Source organism: Bubalus bubalis, chromosome 11 (assembly GCF_019923935.1).
Source record: "Bubalus bubalis isolate 160015118507 breed Murrah chromosome 11, NDDB_SH_1, whole genome shotgun sequence".
In the NCBI taxonomy this organism is placed as follows: Eukaryota; Metazoa; Chordata; class Mammalia; order Artiodactyla; family Bovidae; genus Bubalus; species Bubalus bubalis.
The window spans coordinates 100,446,887-100,471,402 of record NC_059167.1 but is presented as its reverse complement, the minus strand read 5'-3'; the positions used below and the strand labels follow the sequence as shown (position 1 = coordinate 100,471,402).

The 24,516-nt window shown below is 41.4% G+C and overlaps 1 protein-coding gene across 3 annotated transcripts in view; it reads left to right on the top strand.

Moving 5' to 3' along the window:
* Positions 1–6,113: 6,113 nt before the first annotated feature.
* LOC102409060 (neuronal regeneration related protein) overlaps positions 6,114–24,516 on the top strand; it is a 32,868-nt gene continuing 14,465 nt past the window's right edge. Inside the window, exons 1-3 of one of the 3 annotated variants that reach the window (XM_025296437.3) lie at positions 6,114–6,132; positions 6,502–6,543; positions 7,834–7,902. In XM_025296437.3, coding sequence (XP_025152222.1) covers positions 7,900–7,902 — 3 coding nt within the window. In that variant the 5' untranslated portion in view covers positions 6,114–6,132; positions 6,502–6,543; positions 7,834–7,899. Of the gene's footprint in view, positions 6,133–6,414; positions 6,544–7,833; positions 7,903–22,691; positions 23,838–24,516 lie in introns of those variants that run through there. The other 2 variants (XM_006078265.4, XM_025296436.2) reach the window with 2 other exon arrangements.

Here is a 24,516-nt window from a genome sequence, read left to right as displayed (position 1 = left end):
GTTTATACACAACTTTTCACTTAGAATTCAAACTCACCTAACTTATTACATAAAGCAATGAGAGGCTTAAAAATAGTTTTCTTGCAGGAATATATATTTGAATATACGAAGATACATTCAATAACCATATATCTAAGAGAGATTGAAGGAAAACCTATATATAAAGCACATCTTCTCCTTCGACCAAGTCCTCTGATGGGCTCTTCTTTTGCATACATGTTAGAAATACAATAGAGCAATCAGGTTCTTATGCACGATTCTTCTGTCAGTGACTATCAACAGTCATTGATCAAATATTGTAGAGTGCAATATTGAACAGGAACCTGGAATGTTAGGTCCATGAATCAAGGCAAATTGGAAGTGGTCAAACAGGAGGTGGCAAGAGTAAATATTGACATTTTAGGCATCAGTGAACTAAAATGGACTGGAATGGGTGAATTTAACTCAGATGACCATTATATCTACGACTGTGGGCAAGAATCCATTAGAAAACATGGAGTAGGCATCATGATCAACAATAGAGTCTGAAATGCAGTACCTGGATGCAATCTCAAAAACAACAGAATGATCTCTGTTCATTTCCAAGGCAAACCATTCAATATCACAGTAATCCAAGTCTATGCCCCAACCAGTAATACTGAAGAAGCTGAAGTTGAACAGTTCTATGAAGACCTACAAGAACTTCTAGAACTAACATCCAAAAAAGATGTCCTTTACATTACAGGGGACTGGAACGCAAAAGGAGTAAGTCAAGAGATACCTGGAGTAACAGGCAAATTTGGCCTTGGAGTATAAAACAAAGCAAGCCAAAGGTTAACAGAGTTTTTCCAAGAGAACGCACTGGCCATAGCAAACACCCTCTTCCAACAACACAAGAGAAGACTCTACACACGGACATCACCAGATGGTCAACACCGAAATCAGATTGATTATATTATTTGCAGCCAAAGATGGAGAAGCTCTATACAGTCAGCAAAAACAAGACTGGGAGCCGACTGTGGCTCAGACCATGAACTCCTTATTGCCAAATTCAGATTGAAATTGAGGAAAGTAGGGAAAACCACTAGAGCATTCAGGTATGACCTAAATCAAATCCCTTATGATTATGCAGTAGAAGTGACAGAGTCAAGGGATTAGATCTGATAGATAGAGTGCCTGAAGAACTATGGATGGAGGTTTGTGACATTATACAGGAGGCAGGGATCAAGACCATCCCCAAGAAAAAGAAATTAAAAAAGGCAAAACGGTGTCTGAGGAGGCCTTACAAATAGCTGGGAAAAGAAGAGAAACTAAAGGCAAAGGATAAAAGGAAAGATATACCCATCTGAATGCACAGTTCCAAAGAATAGCAAGGAGAGATAAGAAAGCCTTCCTTAGCCATCAATGCAGAGAAATAGAGGAAAACAATAGAATGGGAAAGACTAGAGATCTCTTCAAGAAAATTAGAGATACCAAGGAAACATTTCATGCAAAGATGGGCACAATAAAGGACAGAAATTGTATGGACCTAACAAGCAGAAGATATTAAGAAGAGGTGGCAAGAATATGCAGAAGAACTATACAAAAAAGATCTTCATGACCCAGATAACCATGATCGTGTGATCACTCACCTAGAGCCAGACCTCCCGGAATGCGAAGTCAAGTGGGCCTTAGGAAGCATCACTATGAACAGAGCTAGTGGAGGTGACGAAAATCCCATTGAGCTAATTCAAATCTTAAAAGACAATGCTGTGAAAGTGCTGTATTCAATATGCCAGCAAATTTGGAAAACTCAGCCGTGGCCACAGGACTGGAAAAGGTCAGTTTTCATTCCAACCCCAAAGAAGGGCAATGCCAAAGAATGTTCATACTACTGCGCAACTGCACTCATCTCACACGCTAGCATAGTAATTCTCAAAATTCTCCAAGCCAGGCTTCAACAGTATGTGAACCGTGAACTTCCAGATGTTCAAGCTGGATTTAGAAAAGGCATAGGAACCAGAGATCAAAGTGCCAACATCTGCTGGATCATTGAAAAAGCAAGAGAGTTCCAGAAAAGCATCTACTTCTGCTTTATTGACTATGCCAAAGCGTTTGACTGTGTGGATCACAACAAACTGTGGAAAATTCTTGAAGAGATTGGAAAACCAGACCACCTGACCTGCCTCCTGAGAAATCTGTATGCAGGTAAAGAAGCAACAGTTAGAACCAGACATGGAAAAACAGACTGGTTCCAAATAGGGAAAGGAGTACGTCAAGGCTGTATATTGTCACTCTGCTTATTTAACTTCTATGCAGAGAACATCATGCAAAATGCTGGGCTGGATGAAGCACAAGCTGGAATCAAGACTGCTGGGAGAAATATCAATAACCTCAGATACACAGATGACACCATCCTTATGGCAGAAAGCAAAGAAGAATTAAAGAACCTCTTCATGAAAGTGAAAGAGGAGAGTGAAAAAGTTGGCTTAAACCTCAACATTCAGAAAACCAAGATCATGGCATTTGGTCCAATCACTTCATGGGAAATATATGCGGAAATAATGGAAACAGTGACAGATTTTATTTTGGGGGGCTCCAAAATCACTGCAGATGGCGACTGCAGCTGTGAAATTAAAAGACACTTGCTCCTTTGAAGAAAAGCTATGACCAACCTAGACAGCATATTAAAAAGCAGAGATATTACTTGGCCTAGTCAGCCTAGTCAAAGCTATGGTTTTTCCAGTAGTCATGTATGGATATGAGAGTTGGACTATAAAGAAAGCTGAGCACTGAAGTATTGATTCTTTTGAACTGTGGTGTTGGAGAAGACTCATGAGAGTCCCTTGGGCTTCAAAGAGATCCAACCAGTCCATCCTAAAGGAAATCAGTCCTGAATATTCATTGAAAGGACTGATGCTGAAGCTGAAACTCCAAAATTTGACCACCTAATAGGAAGAAGTGACTCATTGGAAAAGACCCTGATCCTGGGAAAGATTGAAGGCGGGAGGAAAAGGGGATGACAGAAGATAAGATGGTTGGATGGCATCACCGACTCAATGGACAGGAGTTTCAGTAAGTTCCAGGAGTTGGTGAATGGACAGGGAAGCCTGGCATGCTGCAGTCCATGGGGGTACAGAGTCGGACACAACTGAGGAGCTGAACTGAACTGAACTGATAGATCAAATGTTTTAGTTCATGCTCTCTTCCCAGTGAACGGTATGGCCCGCTATATCTTCCTCATTGGTTCCCTCAGCCCCATCGAAGAGTCATCTGACCCCAGATGTCAGAATATCCCTGAAATTGAGGCATTTTGGTTTGTCAGTGTTTGTATGAGTTTGTTTCCTAACTGTTAGTGGTGGCGGGATGAATATATGCCCTAAGTAATGAACCATACAGAAGCAAAGGACTGATAAACCATGATTGGGAAAGAAGTGGGGTGATAAAACTAGAATGTTAGATTGTGGTCACATTGTGGCAAATTTTAAGTAGAAGAGTAAGTATGTATGGTCTTTGTACTATAATGGAGCAGGGATTAAAAAGTATTTCAGGAGAGCAGATCTACCATGTCACCCACAGGATAGATGGGAGGGGTACCGAGCATGATAGCCAGGAGCAAGTGAGACAGCTGTTGCTGCATTTCTTGAGTGAGGTGCCATGGCGGGTGCCCCTATGCATGTCCCTAGTGGCTAGTGTAGTCTCCTGCACTCAGAGGACTCAAGAATGTTTCCTATAGTTGGTTTGCAATGGTTTTCTGGAACACAGTAAGTAGATTATGATTCTGACCCATTGTTCTTATTTCTTGAAAACTCCGTGTCACCTAGCTGTCTGTGATTAGACATAAAGAAAAATTAGCATATTATAATTTCCAAGTTTCCCTGTGTTTTGAAAGAATGTCATCTTAGGTAAGTTTTGCATAAACACTAAAGTCAATGTGTGTCCGAGGAAACCAGACTTGAAAGAGACACGTGTACCCCAGTGTTCATCGCACCTCTGTTTACAATAGCCAGGACATGGAAGCAACCTAGATGTCCATCAGCAGACGAATGTTTAAGAAAGCTGTGGTACATATACACAATGGAATATTACTCAGCTATTAAAAAGAATGCATTTGAATCAGCTTTAATGAGGTACATGAAACTGGAGCCTATTATACAGAGCGAAGTAAGTCAGAAAGAAAAACACCAATACAGTATATTAACGCATATATATGGAATTTAGAAAGATGGTAACAATGATCCTATATGCAAGACAGCAAGAGACACAGATGTAAAGAACAGACTTTTGGACTCTGTGGGAGAAGGCAACGGTGGGATGATTTGAGAGAATAGCATTGAAACATGTATATTATCATATGTGAAACAGATCGCCAGTCCAGGTTCTATGCATGAGACAGGGTGCTCAGGGCTGGTGCGCTGGGATGACCCTGAGGGATGGGATGGGGAGGGAGGTGGGAGCGGGGTTCAGGATGGGGAACACATGTACCCCTATGGCTGATTCATGTCAAAGTATGGCAAAAACCACCACAATATTGTAAAGTAATTAGCCTCCAATTAAAATAAATTAAAAAAAATAAAGTCAATGTGTGTGTGGGTATGTTTGTAGAAATGCTTTCTTGTAGACATAACTTTTGAACATATTTTCCTGGGATAGATTTTTGGTCCATGTGGCAGTGCCCTCTTGGGTTTCAAATCTGATTCTGAGGTTACCTACGATCTCAGTGTTGGGGTGCCCTTTCAGACCTACAGAGGCAGCCCCCAGGCTTCTGCCCTACGCCACTGCCTCATTTACTCCCCAGACCTGCCTTCCATCGTTTTCCGGGCAGGTGAACCCTGACCCTGAAGGCATTAGGGACATTCACTGAGACTTGTTTTTTCCCTTTGTTCCTAGTTATGGTTCCAAAGTAAGTTTTGTTGTTGTCCTTAGGAAAATATCTGTGATGTTTTAGATTGATTCAGGGAAGCTCCAAGTGGGCCCCTTCAACTTTACACCCGCTAGCAGTCTAATCAGTATTTGCTGCTACTTTTGTAGTGAAATGTTTAAGAACTTAGTTTTTTAAGTCCATCCGCCCTTTCTTTTGATTGTTATAATGGAAAACATTGCTTTCAGTGATCAGAAGTAAAATGTTGATGGCAATTTTAAAAGACATTATGATCCTTCATATCTTTTTTCTTGGCAAAGCAATTTAATTAGGAAATAGCCCTGCCCTCTAACATCTGACAATTACCATAAAATTATATCCTGTTTGGTTGGCAACAAAATCAGCTTGTTCGAATTTGTAGCAAAATTTTGAGCTTTTAAATTACTGTAAAAAAGACAGTCATATTTTAAGCAAGAAAGATGAGGTTTTTAAAAAATCAGAAATGCAAAGAACCTCTTTTAAAATGCAATCTCCAGTTTTCAAAAGTACCATTTCAGTAGGGCTGAGAGTGGGAACCTACTAAATCTTGGGGAGGGTGTCTTGTGCTGATCATACCAGATCTCAGCCTCTTGCTGTTTGTGCACGCACGTGTGTGTGTGTGTGTGTGTGTGTGTGTGCGCGCGCGCGCGCACGCGCGCACAGCCACAGGGCCCCGGGGGTGCTAGGGCTGCGGGCTTCTTCGCTGCCGGGAGCGGGGCGCGCGTACCCGGCGGGGCCGACCCGGGCCGTGCGCAAACGCGGGCAAGGCCGGCTCTTTGTGTGTCAGTGCGGCTCCGCGCCGCCGCGGGCACCATTTTCTGCTCCGCTCCGGACAGGCACATAAAAGGGAAGGCGGCTGCCGCCGGTCGCCGTCCTCTTTCCCTCAGATGCCCTCTGCTGCAGGTTTATTATTACAGTACGGGCCGCGCCGCCTCTCCCCGGGGCCCTGGCCAGCCGCCGGGCTGTGCAGCGCCCTGGCCGCCTTCACGCCTGGCGCGCCCCCAAACCGCCTCCTCCGCCTCCTTATTTGTCTGAAAAGCAACCGCACGTCGAGGCGGAGAAGCCCGCCAAGGGGGAGAGGCCGGGCCGGGTGTGTGCGCGCCGCGCTCCGGGGGCGGGGCCGGGGCGGCGCGCGGAGCCGCGGGCCCCTTTGTCCCCGGGCCCGGCAGGCGCAGGGGGGCGGCGCGGCGCTCGGGGTTCCCGGGTGCGGGGGGCCGGGGCGCGCGCGCGTTGGCCGCTCGCCGACCGGGCCCCGAGTCGCCGATTCCTGCCGAGTAAGCAGTCTGGCTCCGCCGCGGCCGCACAGTGGCCGCGAGGCTGGGGTGCTGGCGTGGCGCCAGCCCATCAGAATTAGCTCATTGTTCACTAGCACACTAGCAGCAGCAGAGAGAGAGAGAGAAACTGACTCTTAGAGAAAGAGACACACACTCTTGGAGAGAGAGCGCGAGGCAGGGAGACCTTCCCCCTCCTTTTTCCAAGGCTGCACTTCTTGGAAGTGAAGCCGGTTTGGGTTTTGTTTCCCTTCCCCCTCCTCCCTCCTTTTCCTCCACCCCTTTTCCCTCCCCCCGCCCCCTCCCCCCCACCCCCCTTCCCCAGCTGTCTTTCTAGCATGATACCCTTTTTCATCCACATTTGTGTTTCAGGTGTAGAGAGGAGAGAGTGAACAGGGAACGGGGCTTTTGTCTGTAAGTATATACCATTCCCATCCCCGGCCGGGAGCGCTGCTTTCTCTTTTGTGTCGATTTCTTGCCGTTGCTCTTTGCTGGACTCCAACCCTGCAGAGTTCATGCTTCTTCCCTCTAAATTTTAAAGAACGGAAGCCTGTACTTAGAGAAATTCTGGCATTTTGGTCCCGCTGCATTAAGGCTGGAATTTGACTTGGGTGTTTTTTTTTCCCTAATGCACAAGTTAAGAGGGAGAAATCTGTTGGGAAGGGGTGGGGTTTTTCGCTTGTTGGTGTGATTTTTGTTCTTCTTGCTAATAAAGCATTGTTAGGAACTGTTTTGTTTCTTTGCATTAAATGCACTTCGGTGCATGCACACCCCCCCTCCCCTTTTATAAAGTGGATTTGTGTTCCTCCATCCTTAGTCTTTATTACTCTTTCAAAGCTGCTGCGCCTCCAAGGGTCTTTTCAGGCATTCGATCTTGCAACACTTTCCCCCTGCATTTTCTTATAAAGCAGCTGAACTTTGGGGGAGGGATGGCTTAAAAATAAGTGACTGCTTTTTGCTTGATGATGATAATAATCTGATTTGCATTTCTGTGTGTCTGTAATGCCATTATAGGAAAACTCGAAGAGCTTATAATACCCTGTTAGAGAACTTTGTTTCTCCATTCATCTTAATTTTTGTCATAACTTATGTTAACAAAAGAACTGTATTCTGACACAAAGGTTGAGAGGAAAATCACCGCAGCACGTACATTAATGTTTATTTGGTTTAGGGAGAAGGGCATAATGGTGTATATTCCTGACTTTTCCCCCTTAGTGTAGTGTTGTTTTTTTTTTTTTTAAACACGGAAGGTTATGTAATGCAGTGCCATTTCCAAAAATATCCACTCTGAGGCATTACACTACACGGTGCAAGGCTGATTCGTATTCTGCTGTCTTGATTGCAAATATACTGCCAGTAGTATGTCTGGGAACAAAGAGCGGCCAGAAAACAATCTATTTTTATCACTTGATTCTACTTTTAAGTTATTAAGCCTTTTAAACTCCTGCAATTTAAAGATGAACCCAACACTAAGAATAGCCCAGGACTCTGCAAAGCCAGGTACCAGGGATTCCTTTGTCCCCTATTTAAGCCTGCAGACCGTTTGAAAAGCTCTTTCAGAAGCTCCAGTGGTTACAATAATTTGCATGTAACTGAGCTTAACCACAGAAAATGATTATTTGTCTGTAACCTCTAAACAAGCATTTCTCATTTGCTGACCTATGGTAAGGCAATTTGTCTACTGTATTTAAACATATTTTGCAGGTTGGTTGGTCTCCTTGGACTGAAGAGAGGGAGGGTGCAAGGCCAAGACTGTTAAGGATTCTCAAAATGGTAAGAATTGGTCATCAGAGGAGATTCTCAATTGCTTCTTACCAGTCTTTATTCCATATAAATATCAACCACCCACCTTCATCTCCTCTGAACCCTTCATTGTTTCTACCCTATATGACCTTTCAGAGGTTCCTATCCAGCTTGGCAAGCTTCTGCAGTACAGCAATTTATATTAATTGGATGTGATGAATTAGGAATAAGATCTTTTGATTTTCAATCATTTTGAGTAGAAAACTCAAATTCCTTTCAGAAGTGAAAAATTTTTAACTTGAACAACAGAAACTGTTCTGTTCTTTAAGAAGAGTGATAAATTGTGACATGCGTGGAAGAGGTGGCAAGCAATGGGGCTCAAACAAAGCAATGGGTCTTTTAGTAGAGAGAGCCAGAACTTATCCCAAAAGTAGGAGTCTGTGTCCAGCTAATCCAACAGCTATAGTATACGCTAAAGCGGTATATATGTAGAGCATGGACTTTTATGTTAATACACTCTATTGTCTCCCAAATATAATTACTGTTTTATTGTTGTCATTGATTTATAACTTCATTTATGAGAGACATCTGCTCAGTTTTAGAAGATAAGCGTGTTATCCTCTAAATGAAGGTGTAACTATTTCTGACAAGCATTATGATCCACAGAGGAGGCAGCTTAGTGTTCGATGATGGATTAAAGAAATAGATGAAATACACATTAAAAACAGTTGAATACATGTATTACTCTTTTTTGAAAAATTTCCTCTATGGAAATGAAGTTGAACTGAAAAAAAGAACATAAATGTCATGAAACTTTTTAGTTAAGTACAGCATGTCCTACTGCAGATGTTTATGCTCTTTAAAACACCTCTTTGCCACTTAAGAGTGTGTGGTTTCCAAATTTAGTTTTCGTTTTTTCTTTTAAACGAGGGAGGAATTTAATGAATCAAAATTGAATCCGATATACTTGATGTTTTCTTTGAGAGCAATCCAAGTATAAGCTTCCAAGGAGAAAAGTGAGTCAGAAGCAGTTAAATGAATTCTATTTGAATTCTGTTAATAAGTAAGCTGTTTATTTTTTGTGTATGCCTCACTTATCATTTCAACAGGTGGGTGTCAAAGCATCAAATAAAATAGATTTTGCTTGGGCATAGGTTGATAATGACCAAATTAAGTAACTTAAGGTAGAAGGCAAAAGGGATAAACAGGAAATTAATCAGTAGGTTTTGTGCAAATGGTTCCTAAATGGATATTAAATTCCTGACTAGCCATTGTCATAGGGTTCTAGGATGGTAATAAAATAACCTACTGTAAAGTGTTTTTATTTCGTTACCTTTTACTGTGATTGGCCACGCCACCTTGTCCTGTAGCTCTTTATCCCAGAACCTTACCCTGGAATAAAGAGGGTGTGAAGAGTCATGTGTGTTTTAATGTCAGGTGACCAGTTTGGTTAAACATCAGTCTGACCACTGATTCAGCCAAAATTAGTCCTATAGATCAAGCTCAAAGAATAAATATCGTGTTTCCATAGTAGTGAGCGGAGTAAGCTTTGTGGAAGGACAGCATGTGTGCCAAAGCCAAGAATGAAAGTTGGAACAGTTCTAATGCAGAAGAGCAAATTCGAATTATTGTTACATGTTGTCAATTTCGTACAGTTGTCGTCTATTTATGGTGGCAGAATGAGAAATCAGTTTGTTGCTCTTGGAAGGATTTTTAGTCATGGAAAAATTCTCACAACTTTTTGGTGATCCTTTCATCAAGATGTCAGTCCCTTTTGGCACAAGCCCATTGCCTGAAATGAAACCACCGACAGTTATTGTCTGTGGGTGATTCCAAGTAACTTTCTAGCAATTTTCTTATTCTGGGAGGTCTGAGCACTTCAAAGTCTTTTCACATACTAATGTAAAAAAAAATAAATTTTGATTGTCTTTTTTTTTTAAACTGAAATTAGAGGTGTCTTATACCTCCTTTTCTCCTTTTTGGAAAAATGAAGTTATTTTCTGTCCTTGATTAAAACAGGAATTACTTTGCTGATCTTTAAGTCTTTACTTAAAGACTTATCTCTTATATGATAGAAACTAGCTCTGGGGAAGCAGTGGACTTAACACCTAGTCACCTCTAGAACATATATAAACTTTTATGTATTTTCTGTGAGACATATCTTTCCATTTATATATAAACATGGATTTCCATATTTCAAAACACTAAAAAGGGTCTAATTTCAGTGTTTTTGACCTGTTTAGTAAAGGGCTTATTCCAAATACAAATTTATAATGAACTCATTCCAGAGTAAGAAATTAACTAGTAGACTCTAGGATCCAAAACAGAATGGTTCAATATTTGGGCATTTGACATACCCTAAAATGATGTTTCACAATGATAACTTTTTGCATTATGAAAAAAAACAACTGCGTTGTTAATCTATGAGGCGCTAATCACATTGTATTCCGTACACGGAACCCTTTGGGCACAACTCCAGGGGGCATCATTTACATAGGCTACAGAGTGCATCTGGGGTTGTGCATTTTAGGAGTGCTGTTACAAGTTTTAATTTTGAGTGTGGTTTGCCTTATCTTCATTTTCTAGAATGTTCTTTTTAATAACATCCCCCAGTTTTTTTGGTTTTCTAGTAAGCATAACTTTTTCTAGCACCCCACCCCCGACATGTCTTTGCAGTTAACAAGATATTGTGAGTCTGCAAAAATCCTCACCATTTCTTTAATTTATATTTGGCTTTTTGTTAAATTTAATTTCTAAGATTATATTTAATATTGGTCCTTGGGATTTACTTAGTTGTTTTATTTTAAAGGCACTTGCTTTGGATACATCACTGAGAAGAAAATATTTCAAAAATAAGCAGATGGTCTTACTGAATAGTTTGAAAAAATAAATTATTTCATTCAGTGTCAAAGTTAAGTCCTGATTTTCAACATGACTTCCCTTTGTGCTGTAAACTTACCTCCTGGTACGAATGTGCCATGGATTCACAGTGGCAAAAGCTTGGGCTCATTATGTTTTAACAGAGACCTAGGAATTGGAACAATTTTAGATTCTCTCTAAGTCTGATGCTGAGCTTTTCAAAATGATGAGTTGACTCCATTGTACTGCTCATAGAGCTTTGCTTTCTGTACAGTCTGTGAAGTGGCATTCATGAACTTACAAGGAGACTCTTTCAATAATCTCTCCAGTAACATAAGGTTTTCTTGTTTAAAGAAAAAGAGAAAGATTGCAAAGGGATGAGGTACTGTTGGTAGCTGTGCCGTTGGGTTTTGGAATGTAAATTTACAAGTTACTTAGTGATTTTTTGATTGTGGGGATGCTGAAAAGTACCTAGGAGAGTAATTTTAGATGGTACTGTCTTCTCTTTTACCAGTGCTTCTAGCTCATTGTGAGGGGAGAATTGGGAATTGTTTGGGGAATTAGGACAGTAGGGATGGTCTATCTGGGTTTAGCCCCAGTCCCTCTTCCTCTTGAGCTAAATAGATAGGTCAGGCAGAAGAAGGTATTTGAGCAGAAATCTTGGAATAAACAGGTATTTAAAATATCATTCTATTTTTTTATTTGTTCTGTTTTAAACTGATGCAATTCTTAAAACTGGCATGTAAATCAGATCATCATAAATACACTGAAAGAATTCTCTTTATTTTAAACCCTAAGATGAATGGTTTTCCCACGTGGTGCAGTGGTAAAGAATCTGCTGGCCAATGCAGGAGATGCAGGAGACACGGGTTCAATCCTTGGGTCAGGAAGATCCCCTGAAGTAGGAAATGGCAACCCACTCCAGTATTCTTGCCTGGAAAATTCCATGGATAGAGGAACCTGGCTGTCTAGAGTCCATGGGGTTGCAAAGAGTCAGACATGACTGAGCACAACACAGTCTAAGATGAATACTTTAAAACAGGAAAATATACTTCTGAAATATGAACACTTTACTAATCCAAATGAATAACCTCCAGATGATGAGTTTTATACATTGTGCTCACTTACACTAGACTGACCAGGAGCCTTAGAGTGAGGTACTGTGGCTTCCCTGCTCTTGCACATATGTTTTTAAGTGCTGTTTCTGGCTGGTAAGTCTTTTAGGACCTTATCCTCACAACCAAAGTGAAATGGAGGGTTGAGATAATTATCTGAATAATTATGCTTAACACAAAATAACTTGATTTTGTCTGATTCATCTTGCTTTATTCAAAATGTTGCTGGAGTGATGCAGGAGTAGAAGGGATTTGCCTGAATTATCTGAATAATTCCTTTGTTATATGGGAAAAAGACTAGCAATAAGGAAATCTTACCAGTGAATCCAATTTGAATATACCAGAAGAAAATGTAATGGATGTAGCTGGACTGTATCATCTTAGTTGATCAAGATATATTTTAAAAATTCTGGCTTTAAACCACTCCTTTGCTTTATATTGGAAAATTCACTGTAAGTCTCAGTCCACATCTGTAGAAATTATGGTTCCTAAAAATCCTATTTCTTGGATCTAAGTCTATCTGAAATGAGTATTTCTGGACATGTTTTGCACCTATGGACAGCTTCAAGAATCTCTCATCTCAGTGGTTTAAAAAACAGCAGTGATCCTGAAATTGATCTGTAGTGCATGACAGTATCAGCAGTTCTAATGGTTTGGGATTTAAACATTAGCATGGCTCTCAACTAAATTCTAAATATCAATTCAGTTATTAGTAGCAATGACATGGTATTAACCTGGTGTAACACTAGATTATACTCTTCTGCATTATTTCTTAGTTGGCTCACATGCATTTCTTTCACTGACCAGCTAGACTGTAGACTTCCAGAAAGTTTAAAAACTTCATATGCAGTGTTTAATGAAATATTAAATATATGGTAGAAGCTCAGTAAATATTTGGTCCATACATGCTAATATCTGTTAAGTTGGACTTTTAAAAATATCCTTAATGACTTAATCTTGTTTAGTTTTGATGGACTAGAAGTAATTTTTATCCTTCCATTCTTCTAAAGAGCTAGGAAGTTGAAGTGAATGTAATGTTAGCTTCCACAGCAAATTATTTTCCATTATTTATTAGCAGAAGAAAAAAATTATGATTAAGCCATAAAGCCACTTGTCAAAAAAGTGTCTTGCAGTTGCTCACCTTTATCAACATTTAGAGCCATCCTCTGAACAACCTGATGTGATTCTAGCCCTCTAGGTTTGATCCAGCTGTGGTACTCAAAACTGACAGCAACTTTTCACTATAGTCCTAAAAATCCCCTCTGGGATCCAGGAGAAACTTTGCTCCCAGTACTGGAACTTTAAAGCCTTTACTTATTTCCAGTATGATCTCATTCTGTGATACCATGTAAATGATCCCAAGAAAACAAAGTTGCCATGTATGGAAGCACTGAAGAAAATGAGAAGAATTAGCAGTAGGATTGTGGGTCTCTTCCTATGTCAGCTGAACAAGCCTGTTTTTCTTTTTTTAGTATTTTCTTTGTGCTAAGTTTGTTGCATTATGGAATGTAGATTTATAGTTTACTTGTGGCAGGACGACTAATATGCGTGATGAACTTTTACAATATAATCTAGTGCTAAATTGTAAGATGCAGAGGAGTGGTATCACTGGAGACTGGGAATTGGAGGTGAATTCTTTCTTTTAAGGAGGTTAAGCCATAACCAGAGATGACAGATACATGGTTTGTGTGCCATCTCTGCCTCCTCCTCCACTTGAGGCAGACATTGCGAATCAGTGTCTTAACACACATTATTATTATTATTCATCCTGAATATGATTTCCAAATCTTCAGTGTCTTGTTACATTAACAACTGATTGGAGTCGGCACAAAATTTGAAACCTAGAAGGTCCTTGAGAGCAGGTACTGTGCCTTCTTGATGTTTTCAGGGCCTAGCATCTATCCTTAGTAAATATTGAGTGAGTGAAGAATGGGTAGATTTAGATGAGAGAAAAGCATATTTCTGATAAAAGAAATACATTTATTGGAAAGGTATGCTTACAGGAGCGAGCATAATACATGTTTACTGCATTAGTGAATGTCCTCCTCCCTATTTCAGGCCTCTCTGTTCTCAAAGGCGGACCTCACACACTAGACCTAGAAGGCAAAGACTCCACTTGCTGAGCTAGAGGCAGCCACCGCGCAGGGATCTTGGAGATGGCCCCAGGCTCCCACTCAGGTTCCAGCCTGTCTCAGGCTCTTTGCATTTTGACTGTGCCCAACAGAAAAAAGCACACATGTTCATTCACATACACCTTATTTATTGCTGCCTCTCACTGTCCTTGGGCCGTGGTAGAGTGGTAAGAAGGAAGGTCCCCAGTTGGAAGGAATAGGGAAGGGAGCACACTTAACCTCTTTCTTGGGAGAAAGTGGCTGCACTTCCCCTGGTAAATGCCAGAGGATTCCTTAGTGTCCACGTGGCCAGAGAGGGCGGTGTTGCTGTGCCGGCTGTGAAAGCAGACCCCATTCTTCCCTTCTTTGCGGCTAGCCATGTGCTAATCAGTCGCAACCACGCAAACCCAGCTGGTTCTCGCTACTTCTTCCTGATTAGCCAGACGTACATATTCAGAATTCAAGCCAACGCTTACATCATCATAATAAAATTGTTTACAATTTGAGGCCTATGGACCGTTAATAATTTAGACAGTAGTCTAGTGATCATCATAAGGGAATCTCATCACATGTTACTCAAAAGTTGGGGAAAGCCAAGACCAAGAAGGATTTTTCTGGAATCTCTTCTGGAAACAGGACAGACTCAGAAGGCATCAGCTGCAAGATTTTCAATATGAAATGATTTTACCAGTTCTTCTGGACCCTTGAGGTGTGATTGGACTCATCCCCTAGACAGTAAGTGACATACATAAGTGCTGTTTCCTTAAATTCCTTATGCCTACTTTTAAATATTTTTTTCAACTTCTGTGTTTTAAACCTTCATAATCTGAATCTCTGTGGCTGAGCAGCCATTCCAGTAACTATGTGAACTCGTGTTTTATTTCTAGCTACTATAGCATTTATTTTCTTAGAAGGACCAGGCTACTTGTTATTCTGAACATGCCCCAGGAGGCCCTCCCCTCTGTGCCTTTGCTTACTCAGTCCTAGAAAGAATGCTCCTCCGGACAAATAAAGCTCTTCTTCCAGACTGAATTTAAATGACAACACCTCCTTGAAACTCTCCCCAGGACATCTAGCAGGAATGATCTGCTCCCTTGTACACTAAACGCACACACAACATTCTACTTGTGGCTGGCTTCTTTCTGCATGCCTTTCTACCCTCCAAGAATAAACGTGAAGCACGCTGACCACTAGTAAGTGAACATCGGACCTCTTCTTATGGTGCAGTTGAAGCTGTGATGCCTCTTTTTCCCCTTTTCCTGTATCAGGATGGTGAGTTCAGTTGTGGAACAGTTGAGAGGCAACTCTAGAACAGCTAGTGAAATTGACTGGCATTCTTTTCCTACAAAGTGAAAGGAACCCCTAACCTTCATGGACCTTGAAATAGATTACACCTCCATGAGCCAGTCTAACCACTGCTCCAATACCTGTGTGGGAACTGGCACATCCTTAGTTTGTTTAGTCGCTCAGTTGTGTCCGACTCTTTGCGACCCCATGGACTGTAGCCCACCAGCCTCCTCCGTCCATGGGATTTTCCAGGCAAGAAAATCCTGGAGTGGGTTGCCATTTCCTCCTCCGGAGGATCTTCTGACTCAGGGACCGAACCCGGGTCTCCCACATGGTAGGCTAGACGCTTTACCGCCTGAGCCACCAGGGAAGTCTAGTAACACATAATCTTTCTAAAAATCCTTCAGTCTTAATGCATTTGCCTAGAATTGCAAAGTGCAATTTAACATTGATAGCAAAAACACTTGCAGCGAATTCCTAAGCAGAAGCAATTCCTCTTATTGGTTACTAAGGCACATCCTTAGTAACCAATAAATGTCTGTGGAATAAATGAATGAGTGAGAGCTCAGGAATACATGGAGATCTATTATTTCTGGGCAGAGCCAGGTGGCTCACCTTGAGATTTACAACTCGTAGTAGCCCAACACTTTGCAGGGGTGTGACAGTTCTGATTATAAAATGTAGGACCCAGGAAATTAAGTCACTACACACAGGTGATGAATTTGTTGCTGAAAACCATCTCTCACTGAAAAAAGAAGGCTCAGTGTTAAGGAGGTAAGAGCGGAGAGTTAAGTGAAATGTAAACACGATACAAAACCAGCTCCTCTGTTCTGCGCTGCCTTCTGCACTCTTTAGACAGAAGAGGCCCTCAGAGTGTCCAGAAATTTAGTTTGATGTGGTCTGCTGGAAGAGGACTCTCAGCTTTAGGGTAGAGTCACGCGTCCATCCGGCTGGGGGATGTCACTGTGCTTCAGGTCATCAATGTCGTATTGCCAGCGGTCCATGGTTTGCCTCTCAGCAATCTGACTGAGTCAGTCATGACAGTAGAGCATCATCTGCTCTGGTTTCACAAGGTAATGAATTCTTTACAAATAAAATAATTGCCTGTTGTTACCTCGGAATGATTTCCGGTCTAAGCCTGGTGCCTAAGAAGTCGCTCAGTTCATGTCCAGCTCTTTGCCACCCCATGGACTGTAGCCTGCCAGGCTTCCCTGTCCATGGAATTCTCCAGGTGAGAATAGTGGAGTGGGTTGCCATGCCTTTCTCTGGGAGATCTTCCCAACCCAGGGATCAAACCCAGGTCTCCTGCATTGCAGGCAGATTGTTTACTGTCTGAGCCACCAGGGAAGCCCTAGATTTATGTAGCTGGAGGTATTTTTAAACCCTGGATTTTAACTGTGCTTGTTCAGTATTCATCCTAACTCTCATAGACTAAAATACAAGCATCACGCCTGTTTGAAAAGGAGAAGGGAAAGATATTTAAGAGAATGCGGTCAGTGAAAGGAAGGTCTGTTTGCTCCTTTTATGCTGAAATTGGGCATCAGAGCCATTGATTGGAAAGAAAGGGAGAATAGCTGAATAGTTGTTGCCAGTGAAAATATGAGCCAGAGACCTGTACCAATACGTAATTAAAACAAGAGGGAGGTGGATAATGTGCACAAAGTTTTGGTGTGGTTGCCCAGTTCTAGCTCTTGTCCCTTCTCCACTCCAGCCCGTACTCAGATCACCATCACACACCGCTGTCCTTTGATTACTAGGGCAGGTAGCAGCCTTCCTGTCTGAATTGTGTTTGATACAGTTCCAGCTGGGAAAAGTACTGCAGTCCACTCACCGAACAGGGGGAATTTACAAAAGTTGTGTTTAAAATGGATCCAGGCATTTTGTGGTCTCTGAATAAACCCATTGTCAGATATAGTAGGAATTAGGAGAAGATACTGTGTGTTTGGCAGCCAACATTCGAAACTGTCAAGGAAAAACTGGATTCTGTGGTTAGTTGAATAAAACTTATTGACTAAGATACTTAAAAACATGACCCAAGTAAGGGATTGTTATTAAGTACTTTTCCAAGAAGGACTATTTCTTGCCCTTCATTTAAGTCATCATAGTGAAAGTTACCAAAAGGCTTATTGAGACCATGCTGGGAAAGTCTGCCGTCGGGCACATTCGCCAGGCAGTTGCCGAGCCTCTGTGTACCTGGTGCTGTGTGGGTTTGGCAGCACGTGTTTGAACGTTTAGCCTAGTGCCTGCTGCGTTGTGGGGACTCAGTTAACACTGGCTGAAAGAAGGAATGCTGGGCAGAGAATGGACCTACTATTTGAAACATGCAATCTCATGGACTTTCTGAGGTCGCATGGTTATGAGAATTAGAAATTGAAAAGATGAAGTTGTTAATTAACCCTCACCTTTCCTGAATAGATATCCCAAGATTTGGTGGCTTAGCTCTAAAGAAACTTTTTTTTTTTTTTTTTAATGTGTTTTCTTTGCTACTTTAGCACTTGCAACCCAAACTAATGGGGAATTGTCTTTCCTAAGATGTTCATTCTCTGGAGTTGAAAGCTACCTACCAAAATTCAATACTTCATAGAAAATAAGCATTTAGTAAATATTTCTTGACTTATTGATTGGATAATTAATATATATATACTCAACCAATTTAGTTAATACAGCATCAAAAATTCTGTCCACATCTTGGAGCCCTTCTCATCTTTGTAATTTTGATCTTTTATTACCTGGATTTGATTGTTTCCAAAGCCTGAATGCTCTGGACCCTATAAAAAAGCTGTATAACTGAAGCTCCATTTCACGGTGCCCTGTGGAGACTTGGGTCTAATTATACATCGTGGAATGCCTCTGGCCCTTGTATGTTTTGCTCGCTTCTTGATAATAGAATCTTAAATTATTCTGATCTTGTTATCAAGGTCTGGGAGTCAAATCTCTACATCTTTTCATTTCATCTTCATTAAGCCTATTCCTTTTTCTTTTTTTTTCATGAGGACTGCTTTTTAAACTTTAATTTTATTATACAGGATTAACTGTCTACACTGTCACAATCAATTCAATCAGAAATTCAATTAAATTTGGTTTTTGGCATCATAGAAACAATTCATCTGATAATTAATGTGAATTTGTCCCCAATTGATCAATGTTCTTATGTTGTTTAGACAAAACCAGAGGTTCGTCATGTCTTTGACTGAATGAATACAGTACTCTACATGTGGTTTGAGGATCACAAAACACTTTTCTTGTTACATGCTATTTGTTACCTTCATGATAGTAATAACTAATGGTTGGCTTGTTCCCTCATCTCTGTGTTTCCATTTTTGTCATTAGAACTGATTGCATTTCTTAGACTATGTTAATTAAAAGTTCCCAACTGGAATCAGGTTAGATTTGTTTTTCTTTCGAATTACCATTCTTAATAGTTTATACATGCCTGTCTATCCTAATAAGTATTTATTTTCTTCCTCTTCAACTAGGATCACTTTATACTTATATGTTGTGTATGGTTTGCATACCTGCATATTATTGATCAAGAGTTTAATTCTCCTTTGACTAAACAGTTTGTTTTGAAATTGAAATTTTGAAAAGCAAAGTTACAGTGAACATGAGTTCTAATGGTATTTGTTGAAAGATATTCTGAATTAGATTATCCATTGCCTGGTCATCAAAGAAGTTGTTTGAGAGTTTATTTAGGGGTCATATTGAAACAATTTGGCTTCTCAGCAAATACCCTTTGTAATTAGCTGCAGTGTTTGCTATATATTTGTATTGTGCTGAACCTTTCCTTCCAGGGAAAACTGAAAAAAGACAGAACCGTGGTGATCAGTGTTGCTTGGCTTTAATTAGACCCACAGTCTTAAGGTAGCCAAGTGAGAGCCGCCGCTCTAAACGTTGTCCTTCCCCAGTGACTGTAGCGACTGATGGACGCTGGCGAGCACGCCCTGTGTGCCTCCAACAGTGCTGAGTGTTTTAGGCAAGTTATTTTTTTTAATTATTTTAATTGAAGGCTAATTCCTTTACACTATTATGGTGGCTTTTGCCACACATTCACATGAATCAGCCACGGGTGTACATGTGTCCCCATCCTGAGCCCCCCTCCCACCTCCCTCCCCATCCCATCCCTCAGGGTCTTCCCAGTGCACCAGCCCTGAGCACCCTGCCTCATGCATCGAACCTGGACTGGCGATCTATTTCACATCTGATAATATACATGTTTCAATGCTATTCTCTCAGATCATCCCACCCTCGCCCTCTCCCACAGAGTCCAAAAGACCGTTCTATACCTCTGTGTCTCTTGCTGTCTTGCATATAGGGTCATCGTTACCATCTTTCTAAATTCCATATTTATGCCTAGGTATACTGTACTGGTGTTTTTCTTTCTGGCTTACTTCACTCTGTTATTTTTGAAGGGGAGCTATTTATCAGAACACACACACACACACACAAAAGAAAATACAGCTAGCAGAGAAACAAATATTTCTGAGAAAACTACTCTTGATGGTAGGTGTCAACAATCCACTGAGTAGAGACGCTCAGCACCTACCGAGGGATAGAAAGCAGGCCCGCTCTCAGGGCCTCGTGGCGCCACTGCAGCTGGCTCCGGGGAACAGCAGACAAGACTGCTATGGACAGGCCGTGTTCTCTGAGAAGAGAGGCTGGGTGTGCATCCTGTCTTCTCCATTTCTCGGCTGTGTGACCTTGGGCACACTCCCTGACTGCGGAGCGTCCTCCTCTGTCAGACGGTGAGGCTGATGGTGTGACAGCTGACCCAGGCCCACTTGGTCCATCTGTGCTGACCCTGTTGCCGTGGCCTTACATGTGCTGATGCATTTCATCCTTTCAGCGGCACCCTGAAGATTAAAGGGGTGTGCCTAGAAAACGTGCCTAAAATTTAAAAACAAAAAATTATAATGGACTCCAGTGTGCAATTCCCACAGAAAACTGTGGCTCTCCAAACTTAAATATTCTGCCAGTGTGGGTTCCAACCACTCTCATGTCTTGCTCACAGTTCTCTTCCTTTGGAGAAGTATAGTTTTGCTGATTGGTTTACCATGGAAGAAGAACCGAAGGGAAAAGCCCCAAAGATGTCAATATCAGTGCCTTCTCTTGTCTCAGAATGCAGTCAGGATTTAGAATGAAGTTCTGAGTTTCCAATGCTGTCTTTTTCATGCTAATTAGAATATAAGTGATCCCTTTCCCAGAGAATTTAGCCTCCTAATTTGGCATTCCTTTTGCTGTCATCTGCATGACTCTCCAGGTATTTATTGGTGACTCCTGGTCCCGAAACACCACGTCCATTTGGCTCGATGGCCACTGCCTTTGGTCGTCTCTGCTTCCTGTGGCACTGCCGGACTGGCCTTTATCAGGGAGAAGCCGCCTTCTGAGTCAGACCCCACTCAGTGGGCCTGAGAGTCCAGGTGGTGCACAGCGGCACATCTATCCTGACCTGCTCCTCTGTGCTCTCAGTTTTTTGCCAGTTTCCATATAGGAAAGTTCCCCAGAAGCCGCGCGGTGCCCCAGCACTTAGGATGTGCAGATACAGGTCTGGCTGTGTTCCCCTCTTTAAAGCCAAACTTCTTAAAAGATAATCAACTAGCGTCTGATTTAAACCAAGTTTAATTACATCCTCTCCATAATAGAAACCACTTTCCCTCCGAATTTGGTGATCTGTTGTGATGCTGTTTGCTGTTGAAGAGTTATCTAGTCTTCAAATGACCAAGACAGTACATGACAAGCACTGAACTGTGAGATGACTTTTGCTAAATGCTGAGCAGTTTGCAGCTGCCAACAGAAGAGGGTGCATTGATGGAAAGAGTGAATAAATTCTTTTGGAATGAGCACTTTGGGAGAAAATGCAAACTTTCTGGAAAAGTCAGTCTTGCATATGTCAGCAATAGGAATGCTTTGAAATTGTTCATAAGCTCATCAAAAGCAACTGACTATCTCATTATTCACCCAGATCAAGAAAAACCCCAAATCCATATGTCCAGATAAGTATTTATTTCACTAGCTTTTAATTTAGGGCTTTAGGAAAAAAGACCCTGAGATTCAAGGACTTTTTCTTTCACGTTGTTGGCGAAAACTTTCATAGATGTTAGTGAATAGCACAGTAACTTTAGAACAAGAAGAAAGAAAAATTAGCATTCTTGGTGAGTAGAAATCAGACTTCTTATAGTTACATGAAGGTGAAATTCAGTATACCTAAAATTACTCAAACTGGCTAATAAAAGCAAGTCTAGATGTTTCCTATTAACCTTGGAATGTGCTTGGAAAAGGTCCTGCTAATTCCAGATGTCTAGTATTGGAAAGGGTATCAGCAGCATGACTCATTTGTGGCAGAGAATACCGTTCAAAAATTCACAAGTGCAGTTTGGTGCACTCAGGCCCAATATGGTTTTCTTTTCTTCCTTACGGTGTTTATTCTGTCCTTCAGTCTTTTGCTCTCTTTCTTTCTGCCTCCCTCTTTCTTTCTTCCTCTCTTCCCTCCCTTCCTTCCCTTTCATCCTTCCTTCCTTCTCTTACCATAAAAGTAGGAGGAACATTGCAAAATGTGGTGTTTCTAATTTCTTGGTTGCAAATGAAAACCAATTTATATAAGGGAATAAGGTGGTCCAGACTTAGAACTCAGATGTGTTAAGTAAATATTTACTCTGGTTCCACTCCAGGGAGGTAAAAGATTTTATTAACATATTTGTTGAGGTCTTGGGGCAAGGAAAAGCTTATGCTGTGCTTAAATGCCTGAGGGGCCTTTTCTTTCTTTCTTTTTTTTTTTCCTTGCTAGTTAACAAAGGCCAGTATTTTTTATCCTGCTGAAAAGAGCAAATGTCTTATTTTTGTGGCCTGTACTTTCTTCTTGTTCACTCACAAACTGCTTAATCTCAAACCAGAGTTTTAAAAAGCTGCTTTATTTTTTCCCTTTGTTCAGAAAATCTCTTCTTAGATATCCTTTATGAGATTTGTTTCCAAGCTTTCTTCTTGTGCTTTTTCTCCTGGTTTACTTTGGGCTGTTATCAGCTGTTTGTACTTTGTTTTGTCTTCATCACTGAAAAGAAAAATCGCCCATTAAAAGTCTAGATTTGAAGTGTTGAACTTAATTCCTTGAGTCCAGTCCACAATTTGGCTCTGCTTAGCATACCAGGCTGACCTCCAGCACAGGGGAGGGTGCCTTGGCAGAAATCTGAGAATTCCTCGATCAGTAACTCCCTTTTTTGGATTTATGGAGCCTTTAGGTGGATTGCTTTGTGCTAAGCATTTTCCTATTGGAAAGGAATGAGGCTGGGATGAGAGGAGTTTGCACAGCACAAAATGTTTGCAGCCGACCTCCGGTTCAGCGTGCGGGGTTCACCAGCTGCTGCTGCATCCTGTCTTGAAGCACGCGCCATCCAAAGCCCCAAACTCACATCATGAACGGTTTCAAAGAGCGGTGACAAAGCAAAGTTGGGTAATGTTAACCTTTTGTGGCTTGCTTCTGACTTGATTCCTTGCTCCTCTTTAAGTCTTTGTTTTTATTCTTAGAAATCAAATTTTAAAAGACTCAGCAGCCAAACAGGCAGAATATTATACTGTGGTACAGAGTGGCTGTGAAGGCTCTTTGTGCTGACGATTAATTTCACTTGTAAACACTTTCATTTTGTTGCCAGCGAGGAGACTTCCTTTTCCTTTCTCTGCCTAGTTGAAATCTAGAAATGAAATTCCACAGCTGTCAGGCTCCCACATATTCATCAGCGGCCTCTCAAGATGGCTTCACAACAGGCAGAGTGAATCTAGAGGATTCTACTGTTAAACTCTGAACACCACTTGTTTCAAACACCCCAGTTCACAAAGGAAAGAAATGAATCCTTTGCCTGCCTGACATGTCATCATGGGCAGTAACATAATCTGCTGCATAATATGAGTAAAATGTGGACATTTTCTGAGCCCATAGTAAACATCTGCGCCCAAAGCAAAGTTAATTCGATGGGCTTAATCAGCTTGTGTGCTGTGAACCACGGTTGTCTCCCCCACCCCCATTTCTACAGGTTAAGAACTTCAGTTTAGTTCAGTCACTCAGTCGTGTCCGACTCTTTGTGACCCCATGAATTGCTCTGGAGTTATTTCTCCACTGATCTCCAGTAGCATATTGGGCACCTACTGACCTGGGGAGTTCCTCTTTCAGTATCTTATCATTTTGCCTCTTGATACTGTTCATGACTTATCAGGCCATAAAAAACCAAGAGTGTCAGCATGTATTGTAGTGCAGCAATGTCCCCAAAGACCATCCCTTCCTTTCTAGCAGGAGGGCATTTGTGGTTGAGTGCAATAGTCAAGTGTTTGTAATGCTTTCTCTGCGATTATCCATTGGTTACCACAGCCAGCTTGTGTGTGTGTGTGTGCATGCATGCACGCACACTTAAATTAGATCCCTGCACGTTTCACTTAGTTCTCAAACCAGAATGTTTGCCAACTTAGGGACCAACTAACACATTTATTTTACTTTCTAGAATGTGCAGAGATGACGTCCAGTGTGTGAATGACCCGACGTTTTTCTTTTTGTCTTTTAGTTGCAGTGCCTTTTCCGCACTGTGTACGCCATCTCCAAGCAGCATTCACAGGGGTAGGCAGAGCTCTAAGACTTGGTCTCTAGAGAGACAGCTCAGCGCATCATCTTTTGGCACCATCTAATCCTTGATGTAATACTGTTCAGAGAAAATGATCCTTGTAACTCATTTATGGTTTCACTTTACATTCTGCCCTCTCACATGACCAGTCACACCTGGGAGCAGACCAGCTTTTGAGGGAGATTCTTAATAGGGCCACTTCAAAGGGTATTTGCAGAAATGAAGTGCATGTGTGTGCACATAAATTCTGTCTTACAGTACTGGGTTTCATAACCTCCCAGCCAATTAGGCAGAATAGAAGATGTACACACACACATACACGTGTGCACACACACACACACACTCACACACAGAGTAATTGGCAGAGAGATTATACTCTCTTTACACTCTTTATACACTCCTTTGCTGCTCAAAGAATTAATTATGCAGGTTGGACATCTGCTGCTCTGGTTCACTCTTCTAATTACAGGGGGTGGGCACCTATCTTTGATAAATCATAAAAGGGCCATTGTTTAAGCACATAGAACCCCACAAAGGCTAGAAAATAATGTTATAATTATGGTTGTTAACAACCAAGCCATGCAGCATCTTCATCACAGTTTTCTGAGAAGGTATGTTCACTGGTAAAGTAAGCAACATATATATATATACATTTAGGCTCCAAATAAAGCCATG